Raw genomic sequence first — 13322 nt, 5'->3', positions numbered from 1 at the left:
GGATCTCTCAGGTTCCACAATTCATGAGCAAGGTCGCTAAAAATATCAATACATAATGAACTTAATGAAAAAAGAATTCTAAAAATTATCAAACAGCAGCGGTCACCATAGCAACGCGTGCAATGATGACGCATGCGCACTGTTTACCGTTACTCTTGAACAATACTTTTGGTGTGAGATTTTAATTAGAGGTAAAAACTAGTTTTAATAATTCTATTTCCTCTACAACTGCTATTCAAATTTTAAAACAGAATTCCAAAAATATGCAGTTGGGAAAACGGTAAATTTTCTATTCTACGCGGAGAAAAAAAGTTCTGGAAAAACTACTATATGGTAATGGCATTTTAAAAAAAACAATTCTGGTTATAAAATCAAAATATACGGTATTTAAACCATTCGATAGTTTTTCCCTTTCATATGGTAGCTGTTTACAGGAATAGTTATTATTACTACACATTTAGTAAAAAATATAAAACTGAAAAGCAAATTTTGCCTATTAAATGGTTTTTATGCCATTCTCTAAGGTAGCATGATAGAGTTACCAAATTTTAGCGCGTATTATTAACTAATTTTAATGTTCATTTTACTAAATCAATACAAAGTGCTTGCGTAAAAATTACAGCTTTTCTTTAGTGTTCATATAGAGCCAGAAACACGGTAAATTTTATCCTATTCTGGTAGATTTAATCGTACTTTTTTTTTTCTCAGAGAAATTATTTTAAATAATGTTAACTCTTTCATTGGGAATATTCTTATAACTTCAAAATATTCCCTTAATTTTGGAATACATCCTATACTTCAAAATATCTCCTTCAATCAAATCCCGCAAAACAAAAATCCTGTTTATTAATTAAGTTAATATGGATTAAAATTGATGTCCTGTTTATTGGACGCCAGGTCTGCAGGAGTCATGAAAGTAGAAACCGGAATGCTCCGTCGTAGCATAGATCTTACGCTGGTGTCTAAAATTAAGAGAATTTTCCTACTCTAAATAACCCCAAAATTAGAAGAAGAAACAGAGAGACAACTAGAGAATAAAACAAAGTAACTATTTTTCAGTTATAAGGCACACATATGCTCATGGGGAATAACAACGATGAGAATCTGAAGTCATTAAACAAGGGTTATAGAATCAAACAAAACAAAAAAAAATCGATTAATAAGATATATATTCTTCTATTAGGTTAATTTTAACTGATATACTGGCCTCATATTATAATTTAATGCACGAAGCAGGGTTTCCTTACAGGGAAAGTTTAGGTAATCGTGTCGCAAGGTCCTGAATGGTTGCCAGAAGTAGGTTCTGATGGTCCTACTTAGAACTAGACATGCTTGTAGGATTGAGATCTATAGATCTAATAGGCTATATTTTATACGGCGAATATCTCCACTCTCCCGAAAATTAATGATCAAATGATAAGATTATTTGATAATATAGTTAACTCTTTTTCCTTAGTGACATGCTGCCATCAGATGAGGAATTCCTATCCTTGCCTCAAATCCATAAAGATCAAATAGTTGCAATGGAATTTTTAGGAAGTGGAGCTTTTGGAGAAGTTTATTCTGGCATTGTCTATGGCTTAAGTAGTGAAGCACCCATTTTAAAGATAGCAATAAAGGTAAATTTAATCTATGTGCACATTGCTAGGTTGACAAAAAGTTTTGGAAATCTAAACAGTGAACACATTTATTTTTCTATTAATTTAGTTATTACAAATCAAACGAGCTGTTTAAAGCACACGTCTAATCATTATCTATATTTATGCCTGGAAAAAAATTCATTAATTATATAAAAATGACTCTGAATGATTATTAAAAATGACTATTTTTTAGACTCTGAAGAAAGGTGCAACTGAACATGAAAAAGATGAATTCATAAAAGAAGCCAAATTAATGAGGTAATTATAAATTTATAGTATAGAAAAAGTATTTTATTTTATTTCATGACGTAGTGACAACGTTTTAATTTCAAGAACATTGTTGCTGCTACATACTTCATTAATTAGAAATTTGCTAATACCAATGAAAAAAAAAATGTGTGGATTACACTGCCTTGCACTGTTAAAAATTCTGGATTAAACTATAGCGTAAAATCTAATTTTGCCGTGAAATTTTATACCGTATATTTTACAGTAATAATTATTAAACTACAGTGATTTTCAAATAAATACTACTATAAACATTGCATTTTATCAAATTTTTTGTTCCGTAAAATTTTACGGTAAAAATTACCAGCACCGTAGGTTTGATCCAGAATTTTTTGCAATGTGTTTTTACAGAATAATTTTCGCGAATTAGTAAGGATATATTCCTTTTCTCTTAGAATCCAAATGCCTTAGCATATATTCAGTCGTATTTTTGTTGCACAAGCAAGCATGTCAAAGCTGTTAGAAAACTAAGAAGTAGACATAACATTAATTTTAAACTAAAACAACGTAAAACTGTAAATAAAACAGTTAAGTGCTCGTAATTGTTTTTAAATATTCGTAAAAGAAATGATCATCAACACTGAAATAGAATTTTTAGTTTCATTTCTTTCCTCTAAAGCTACCTCCTCCCACATTTAAATTTATTTAAATTCATAAAAAATTCATTAAAATTTATGAAAATATTATTTCGTTCAATCTGATTCATTCATATTTACAGCAATTTCAAGCATGAGCACATACTCCAGCTTTTAGGCGTTTGTTTTGATAATAATGCCAATTTTATAATTTTGGAATTGATGGAAGGAGGTGATCTTCTCTCCTATCTTCGAAGTAATCGACCAATGATAGTGAGTATATTTTCTGTCATTTTTTATCACTATTCATACTGTTGGAAAAAATGTCTATTTAAAAGAAGAAAAAAAAGAAAAAAAAACTAATAATATTTTTGTAATCATTTTCTAGGTCCAAAATAGTAATTTAACCTTGGATGACCTTCTTATAATTTCAATAGACGTGGCAAAAGGTTGCAAGTATTTAGAAGACTTACATTTTGTTCATCGGTACGTTTTTTCTATTAGATAAAACTTCACTGCTGTTAGTTTTTTGTACATATAAAATTACACTACTTTTGCTTTCTCCAACATAAGATCATGCTTTACCTTTAAGGGCATAGTTTATATAAAACTGTGTGTGTGTAGAGGTAATTTAGATTATAACGTAATACATAATTGTAGTAATGAGTAGATGAAGGCGTTATGCAATAATAAGAAAAATTTGAGATAATTGACTTTGAAGTCGATCTAATGTTTCAAATTAGTTTTTTACCACACTGATGTTTTATAATCTCCATTTAAATCTCTTAAAAATGAGTTAAATATACATTCAGTGAGTAATTTTTTTAAGAAAAAAAAATTTTATGATTGTAAAAGAAAAAAAAATTACTATTTTTCAATGACTTTAATTCCTTTCTTGCTCTTATATTCAAAACGATCATATTCAAAATAATTTATCGGAAATTAAAAATGTTTTTTTTCTCTACTCGCATAATGATTTTTGACACCGAATCTCCGTAATGTTTTGACTTCATTCTGAACATTATTATTCATTATTAAGGATACTCATTACTAAATATCACGTACGTGTTAATCAATTAAAGAATCTAAAAACTATTATTTTACACTAATTAGGGTTCCTAGTTTGAGACCCCTGATATAGTGTGTATATTGTTTTTTTACTTAATTTCAGACAAATACTTAAAAAATGTATAGATTAAAGGTAATCATCACAGAGCATGAGATACAATGGCTCAATCGTTTACACTCGAACCCCAGTGGCGGCTTGAAGCCACTCAGCTTTAGATGAATGGATCTTGTCTGGAAAATTAAAGGCGATCTCTGCCCATTGCTGACCATATTGCTACAATCATGCCGTTGTCCATGAAATTGTGGAGCCTTAATCTCTAAGACCCCCGACCTCGCTCACAACGGGCTGTTGCGTGACTGTTTTATTTTTTAATTATTGAACATCCTTTATAATACTTGCTTATTTGAAATGGAGTATGCATTCAATACCCTTACACCAAAACGAGTTACTATCATTAAGTTCGTATTACAGTATTTTATTTTCTTTTATAAACGTCGCTGAACAGACGACCCAATTTTTGGATTTACGACTACTAATGTTCAACTCCGTAGCCAAGTAATTTTGAACCCTATCCAGAAAACAAGGGAACTCCTGGATCAAGTATTGGGAGAAATTTGCCTTCATGGAGGACTTTTTTTGATGGAACTAACCCGCATTTGCGTTACATAGAGAGGAAGATCACGAGAACCTCCCACGGTTAGCCTGACGACAAGGGGACTCTATCCCATGATCCGTCTACCACAGAGGATATTTCATGTTTGCACTGCCGTCATTGCGAGCCGGGTGCGAAATTCGTATCGACCAGTTATCGCTGGTATTCGAACCCGGTTCATCTAATTAGTGGGTGAGCGCTCTATCCCCTGAACCACCACAGCTCTTTCAGACTAGACTGACTTTTTGATGGAACTAACCCGCATTTGCGTTACATGGAGAGGAAAACCGCGAAAATCTCCCGTAGTAATTAGTTTGTCGGCAAGAGGAATATAATCAGTGATTCTTCTACCACTCAGTGGTTGGTGATCTAACCCATGATTCATCAACCACTGAGGATATTTTACGTCAGCACTGAGGTCGGTGCAAGCCGGATGCGGAATTCGTATCGACCAGCCATCGCCAGGATCGAACCCCAGTTTACCTCATTGAAAGGCGAACGCTCTATCCCCTGAGCCATCACAGCTCTCGTATTACAGTATTTAACAGATTTGTGTTTTTCCATTTATATAACGGCGTTTTAATACTTACACATTGCATTTTACAGTGATTTAGCTGCCAGGAACTGCCTTGTGTCCAGCTATGACCGGGAGCACAGAATCGTGAAAATTGGAGATTTCGGACTTGCCCGTGATATCTATAAAAACGATTACTACAGAAAAGAAGGTGAGGGATTGCTACCTGTCCGGTGGATGGCACCAGAATCTTTGATTGATGGCATATTTACTAACCAGTCGGATGTATGGTATGAAGATGCTTGATAATCAAAAAATTATTTTGTTAAAGGCTTGTTTTTTTCGATTAAATTGAGTAATTTTGTGGCACTTTTTTTAGGGCTTTTGGAGTTCTGCTGTGGGAGGTGATGACTTTGGGACAACAGCCATATCCTGCTCAATCTAACATGGAAGTTTTAAATTATGTCCGTGAAGGAAACCATTTGGATAAACCGAAAAATTGTCCTGATGACATGTAAGTTGAAATAATATGAGGAAATAATTGATACTTTATCGTTTAATAAATCATAATGTTTATGCGTCGCTTTTGTAATCATTTCAATGACTGAATATTGATATAGCTAGAGAATGAAGAAAGAATGAACTCTAATCAATAAATCTATAAATCAGAAAATCATTGAATGAGCGCATGAGCAAATGGATGTATGAAAAAAAATCAGGAAATAAGGTGACTGGACGAATTATTGAATGAACAAGTCAATTTTTCAATTAAAGGTTAATAAGCACTCAATTTGTTAAACGGCACATGATATATTTCTAATTTATATTTTATGAAATTAAATCAATCTTTACATTATTGTAACGGCTTTTGTGATTCTTTCTGGGGAACTGGGGACATTTTTTTTCCTGATGCATGAGATTTTTAAATGGATCTTGGATATTTTCACGTCACTAATTTCAAATCTACAATTGGTTTCTCTCGCCAAGCTACAGTTTTTTTAATTAATACTTTAGTCTATATTTTTTATCGAAATGTGCAATGTTAAAAACGTTATATATAACAGGAGGTTGCAATAATTGGAACCCATTCCCGGAAAATGTCATCATAAGCCGATAGGGGTACTTCCCCTATTATAAACTGTTTTTGTGTCTTTTCTGAACAGGATATAATATGCAAGTACCCCTAGCTGCGTACGACGACATTTCCGAGAATAGATTCCTATGCAATTTTAATAATGATGATGTGCTTTAACTCCCCTAGAAGTTTGCTGCAACATTTACGTGGCCCCTGTTATATATAACGCTTTGTAAACTTGTGCATTTTGACGAAAAATGTGATTTAAAAAAAACTGTAGGCTTAGGAGCAAAATTAATTTCAGATTTGAATTCCCTACACCGGAATTAAGCAAGATCAAGTATTTGTATGAATGCAGCAAACAAAAATTGTTCCCTAGGTTAACTGATAAAATTATGATAAAAATTATTTTGATTATATGATATATTTTTTCCTTCCAAAATGCAGGATCTTTTATAAATTATCCTTATATTTCATATTTAATTATCTTTTTCTTAAAAAGAAAAATCCCAATTTTCGAGAAGTACCATATTGCTAAAGAATATAATCTCTAAGTTATGTAGTTTTATTTCTACATTTTTGTTTTTTTATATTTTTAGGCACGATATTATGGCAAGATGTTGGAGTTATAATGCTGATGATCGTCCTACATTTTGCTACTGCCTTCGTGCGTTGCAAGAAATACGAAACAAACTCATTCAGACACCTAGTGTATTAACAGCTGTTTATAACTACAATTACTTCAATGACACTAATTTAGGTATTTTTTCTGCTTTATTATCTTTATTTTCTAGCATTTCGTTAACTTTGCATCATTTTTACTTGGAGTTCCTATTCATCAGAAGTGGCGGCAAGCAGCCTAAAAAATTCTCAAATTATTGATGTGAGAAGAATAGTGAAGTCAGGTACAACACTTCGCGATTCTTTCGAATAACGCTTTCTTAATCCGTGTCAAAATCATGTTTCGTTTTTTATTAGCCAAACATCACGTAACTACGACTGAATTGCGCATGGAATTGATAAACTGATTCAATCCTCGTCTGCACATAAATATGTAAACTTTTACTTTAGTTTTTTTTTTAAATTTTCTTTTAGAAATAATATTTTGGCAAGGCAATTGCCTTATCAAAACATTAATAGGTTTTTTATCGGTATATAAAAATATAAATAACTTGAGAAAGTTTAATTATTATTGCCTTCTAAAGCAAATTATTTTACAAAATAGATGGTTATTTTACATAAATTTTACTTATAACAGATACTTTGATTAGCAATAACTTTAAAATAATAATTTATAAATAATTTTAAATTCAAGCAAAAAGAATCCGTGTCCATAATTTTGAGAAACAGCCGGATACAGATGCCTCATCAATGCGTTGCGTGTTTAATATAAAACAACATTCCATTCTTCCTTTTACGGTAAATTTTGTCTGTAGGCCAATCACAGATTGTTACTCGTTTGTCGCAACTCTCTAAACTTTCTTTATACATAGGAACTCTAACACTATTTAATCCTTACCTGTATGTATATAATACCTGCCAAAAAACAATCCAATACATCCAGAAATATTGATTTATTAGGTTTTGACAACTTAGGATATAGTGGAAGCGTGTTGAATACTTCATCTGTTACATCTTCCCTGACGGAAATATCTTACTTCGCAGCATCAGGTAGAACGTGGCTTAAGATTCTTTATTTGCACTTCTTATGCACCTCAGTAAAAGAATCTGCACTTAGCACAACATGGAGATGGTACCAAAAAAGTTTGACCATCGTTTGATGGTGGTACTTATTCATAATATTCTACAGTATTAAGATGCAATTTTTTGCATCTTATACTTTGATAATGCGTAATATTCGTCACATTAAGTAGAACTTAATTTAGGAGTTTTTTGTTGCACTTTTTATGCACCTTAATAAATGAAACTGCACTTTGTAATAAATGGTGATGGTGCTTAATATCTTTCATCATAGTTTAATGGTGATATTTATTAACAGCAATAGCAAATGATGTAATCGGATGTAATTCTTTTATGGTGAATAATAATTTTGCCACATCGTAATTGCATGCTTTATTCACAGCAATAATTAACATGGCACTATGCGTAATGCCATGTTATATGTATTTCATGTATATTTTATACTTATATATTATATGTATTTTATGTATATTTTATACTTTATTATATACTTATGTATTTATATGTATTTTAAAAATTCCTGTCAAAAACGAGGTTAAATAAGCATGCTATCAGGGATCACAAATTAATATTAACACGAGGAAAAAACAAATATACCACCTGAAATCTATCGAATCTCTAGCGAAAAACATCAAAACCAGTTTGATTGCCTTTTGAAATTCGGTGGAGTTTCTATAAATCACTTTCAAACTTATCTATACTTTTCTGACAATCAAACAAATTTCAATTATTTTAGTGTGGTCTTTCTCAATTGTGATTCGTTACATTTCGATCTATATTTTGTTTTTTCCTAACTTAAATTTTAATTTGCGACCCCTAACCCTTTGACGCAGATGACACATCGTCTTTAGATATTATTTTCTGGCGTTTCAATTACAAACTAAAATATATATCTTGGTATTATAAAAAAATATGTTAGATTATCAGAATTATATTAAAAGTAAAGTATTCTAAATATTATCGATGATTAATTTTGTAAATTAATGAAATTTCAATGATGAATTACTGTTTCTCTTAGATCTAACTAACTACAAATTTGAAAAACTATTGTTTGGAAGTGAGACTTGTTGGGAAGATTTTTCCTTTAACGCAGAAAAAGACACAGCTGTTTCATGCTGTATTTCATAACCATGAATTATTAACAAGTTAAATATAATATTTGTCCCTTATTTTGACTTAAATTTGCAAAAAATCTTGAAAAAAAGTATGAAAAATATGTTTAATAAAAATTCTACGTTAAAGAACAAATAGGCAGGATTTTTAGACTTCTTTTTGACAAAGATTCTAAAAACACATATTATGAACAGTAGTTATGGAATACCTTGTACTAATAAATAATATGATTATGTCTAGTTTTTAATCGTAAGAAAACTAAAAACAGCAGCTTCTACTTTTTACTTAAATTTTATGAATAAGCATTGAATTCAATGGTCATTTTAGATGATGTAACTTATTAACAGTATAGTTGTTTAAAAAAGTTACATCTTTCTATGCTTGCAAATATAATTATTATTTTATGAAAATTCTAGGAACGTATATTGGACGAGGCATTGATGCAGAAAATGATCAGAACAAATTTTTAGATCATAACTTAGATTCTCGTAGTACTCATAGCTTTCCAGCAACACTTCTTGATGTAAGTAATTTCTTAAACCATCCACATCAAATATTTATTTATAGCATTTTACTTGATAATTATTATAACGTTTACTTGATAATTATTATAACATTTACTTGATAATTATTATAACGTTTACTTGATAATTATTATAACGTAGAGTGGAATTTATTATAATTTATTAAATTTAATAATTATTTTATTTTTTATTTTATTTTATTTTAATTTATTAAATTTATAATTTATTAAATTTTACTCTCGAGTAAATGCCACATTTATGCATAGGAAAATATTTATATAAAAATATGTTAAGCCTTAATCTTAAGCCTTAGTTCTGCTTTTTATGATAAAAGCAATTATGATATTTTCCCTCGAATATGTTTGAATTATCATGTAATTACTTAAATTATTACTTTCTCATTTGGATATTTTCTTTCGATTTTTTTCAGCATGAGACAAACCCTTCCTCATTTAGAAGATCTCTGTCATGGACGCATACACCATTCGAGACTGAAAGAAATCAAATGTCTGCGTCCTTTAGAAACCCATCACAAATAAGGCGCACCGCCAACAAATACCTCGAAATACTGGGCGACAATGAAGATGCAGATGGCTACCAACTCCCACTAACCTTCCAGAAAACGCCACCACCCAATGAACCACTACCGATGGCCTTTTACCAAACGCAGTGCAATCCAACATATTCCTCCACTATCCAGCTCAAAAATCCTTCAAGCACCCCTGATGCAGTTGGGGATTATGAAATTCCCAAAGACATTTCAAATTCAACTCCAGATCCACGTGAACTCGTGAAAAAATATCCATCATTTTGCAATGAAATGGACAGGATTTTGCATCCTGATGATTCCTCAGATAGATCGAGCACCCCATCATCCATGTACTCTGAAGACTGTTGTCTAGCTACTTGTGATAGCTGGTCAGATTCTACGGCGTCCACTTGCCCTTTGGAGTTGACGCCTGAGTGTCACAGCAGTTATGATTCAGTATCATTTCCTCCCATACCCGGTATAACACTGGAATCGCAGGACTCATCTTGTTGTTGATGTAACTACACTGTTTCAACATACTGTACTTTGTATATTGCCTACTTAACGCAGTATGATTTGATTGTTCCATTATTCAACAAGATTAGTTATTCAACAATCGACAATCGGATGTCTTGGAGTGGGAGCCTTTTGAAAAATGCCATTTTAATGCCAGTTACTAATATAGTTAACATTGTAAATTATTTTTGGAACATATCATATTACTTGTTTCTATGGTTCAGAGATTCATATGTGCCCGTACTTTGTTGTAGAATAACATGCGAAATCGTGATTAACATTCCAGTCATTGTGATTTACTCAATGAAATCGACATCCTTCAAAAAAGTTGTACATATTTTATGGAAATCTTTAAATTAGTTAGCAAAATTAGGAAATAACAAACCGTTTTTATATAAAGTAATGAGGGCATAACAAAACTAAGTTCATTTTTGACAAAAGTAGTCATTGAAATTTAATGACATTTTGGTCATATGCCATTTTTTAAAATTAGCACGTATAATAAAATCTGTTATATAAGAAAGAATCATCTTGCAATTATAAAAAGCTTTAACACAGTTTTAGTGCAATAAATTAAAAAGGCTATAATTAAAAAAAATATTTATTGTAACTTGTAATTCATAAAAAGAAAAAAAATATTTCGCATGTGCATCTAATGTCATACATTTTACAAACATCATTTGTTTCATACTTGTATATAGTCACATTCATCTGTTTATCGACCGTTTTTTAATCCATTTTTTAACATCATATTTGTATATTTTTCATACCATGCAGTTTTATAAAATTTACTCATCTGTTGCGACTATTTACAAATATATTTATTTATTAAAAAAAAGGAATTGCTGCTCAACTTGAAATGTACCTAACTAATTTCTGCTATTTAGAAATTTAAATTAAGTTTAATGTAGTGCGTGCAGGGTGTTCCAAAATGATCACTTTTCATATGCATTTAGAATACTTGTCAAAAAGTAAAGTACTCACATTAGGCAACGCTATTTAATATTTAAGCAAGGAAGAATCAAAAGCCCTTCAGAAGTCTGTCTAACCATTTGTGAGAAACGCGAAAATAAAAATATCAAGACCAGTTTAGTTGCTATGTGAACCTTAGAGGTGTTTCTAAGAATTCATATTTCAACTGTTCTTTGTTTCCTTCAGCAATCAAACAAGTTTTGACATTTTCTGACTCGTTTTCATTGCAAGTGATTATTCAAGTTTGGATGATGCTTTTCGCTTAAGTATTAAAGTGTAATCCGTAATGTGTATACTTTTTTTACTTCCTTTTTGGTAAGTATTCCAAAAATAAGGACGATTATTGCAGAACACCATGCAAAGATTTTAATTGCTATTTGCCTCAAAAAAGTCCTGAAAGTTCTTATGAAATTAAAATTAATTATTTAAAGCTATTAGAAATTAGAATATTGTATGCGAAGACCTCCAAGTTAATTAGCTTAACGTGGTCTTACAGTCAAAATCTAACTTGAGTAGTTTAAACTAACTTTATGTGGTCTGAAAATAATCTGTTGTATTAAGACATCCTGATGCATTGTTATGAAACTTATCCTGATGAATTGTTGTATATTTTGAAAGTTGTTTTCATCAATACTTCATTAAGTCACATTGCATTTACTTCATGAACTTTGTATATTTGTATTATTTGAATATTTTTACATTTGGATGAGCTTTGATAGTCAGTAATGTCTATTCTTCGAGATTTCTTTTCTCAGCATTATTGAGGAAATGTCATAAATTTCTAAAAATTCTATAAAGGACTTTTGGATGAGCTTTGATAGTCAGTAATGTCTATTCTTCGAGATTTCTTTTCTGAGCAATTATTGAGGAAATGTTATAAATTTCTAAAAATTCTATAAAGGACTTTTGGATGAGCTTTGATAGTCAGTATTGTCTATACTTCGAGATTTCTTTTCTGAGCAATTATTGAGAAAATGTCATAAATTTCTAAAAATTCTATAAAGGACTTTTGGATGAGCTTTGATAGTCAGTAATGTCGATTCTTTGAGATCTCCTTTTAGAGCAATTATTGAGGAAATGTAATAAATTTCTAAAAATTGTATAAAGGACTTTATGGCAAAAAGTGTTGTTATTATAAAAGCTTTATTAGTCTAAATAAAAAGTACCTTCATTTAAAATAATGAAAACTTTTAAATATTTCTTAATTTTTATCTTTAAATCTCCCATATTCATTTAGGATTAAACCTGATAATGGGATCAATCAGAAAATTAAACTTTTAACAATGGTTTAATAACCACTGTTAATGTTATTTTATAGTAATAAATCTGATGGAATTGTTTCATCATTATATGTGAGACGCTTGTTTTCAAAATTAAAAACAAATGTTTTTAATTTATAATTTCTTCAAAAATCAATAAAACTGTAATTTTAGTCTTGGAGCAATATTTGTGCATTGTTTCTTGGTATATGAAAAGCAAACTTCGTTGCAAATTTTAGATTAAAATTGTGATTGATATTGTTTGTAACTGTTGCTCTTGTTGAAAATCAAATCTAACTGGAAATTGTAAAAAAGTTATTTTTGTTATATATATTTTATACTAAAACATACATTTTAACAAAAATTGTTTTGTAAATAAATTAGTATCTTTTAATGTTGTGTAGTTTTTTGAGCATAAGTTTTTTAGCATGAGCTTTTGAGCATTCGACCTTACCGCAAATTCCAACTATTTCCCTTTTAATAAAAGAAATTCAGCTGATTTTTCATAAGCATTTGAATAATTGTAAGGAAAGAACGTTTAACGAATCAGCCCTAAAATGAAAGGTTTTAAGAACATCAAATGTTATTTTTAACTATTCAATTATTTTATTTTTTATTGTTTTCTAATTTTTTAAATTTCATTTAATATCATTCATTTATTATAGGAAATGCTATAGCAAATTCTTGTGTACTTTTGTAAAAACTTTTATATCTGGCAATATTTAGTGCTGCCATCTAACAGCATTTTACAACATTAAAATAACTAAAATCAAAGAAAAGAAAACTGGAAAAAAAGGTGGTGGTGTTGAAAAAAAAAAAAAAATTTGATTAACATAAATTTAAATTTAGCAATTGAGTATTTCAAACAAAGCGGAAGGGGAGAAATAAATTGACA

The 13322-nt window shown here is 30.2% G+C and overlaps 1 protein-coding gene across 1 annotated transcript in view; it reads left to right on the top strand.

Annotated features, from left to right (window-relative positions):
* sev (receptor protein-tyrosine kinase sevenless) overlaps window positions 1–12821 on the top strand; it is a 95933-nt gene extending 83112 nt beyond the window's left edge. Inside the window, exons 33-42 of the mRNA XM_043048239.3 lie at window positions 1457–1619; window positions 1834–1898; window positions 2647–2776; window positions 2892–2989; window positions 4831–5028; window positions 5118–5252; window positions 6413–6573; window positions 7395–7484; window positions 9044–9150; window positions 9582–12821. Of these exons, the coding sequence (XP_042904173.2) occupies window positions 1457–1619; window positions 1834–1898; window positions 2647–2776; window positions 2892–2989; window positions 4831–5028; window positions 5118–5252; window positions 6413–6573; window positions 7395–7484; window positions 9044–9150; window positions 9582–10196 (1762 nt within the window). The 3' untranslated portion in view covers window positions 10197–12821. The remainder of the gene's footprint in view (window positions 1–1456; window positions 1620–1833; window positions 1899–2646; window positions 2777–2891; window positions 2990–4830; window positions 5029–5117; window positions 5253–6412; window positions 6574–7394; window positions 7485–9043; window positions 9151–9581) is intronic.
* Window positions 12822–13322: the final 501 nt, after the last annotated feature.

This window comes from Parasteatoda tepidariorum, chromosome 2 (assembly GCF_982258835.1).
Source record: "Parasteatoda tepidariorum strain Cologne lab strain chromosome 2, Ptep-v5.0, whole genome shotgun sequence".
NCBI classification, from domain to species: Eukaryota; Metazoa; Arthropoda; class Arachnida; order Araneae; family Theridiidae; genus Parasteatoda; species Parasteatoda tepidariorum.
The sequence above is the reverse complement of the archived record's forward strand: the minus strand, read 5'-3'. Positions and strand labels throughout refer to the sequence as shown.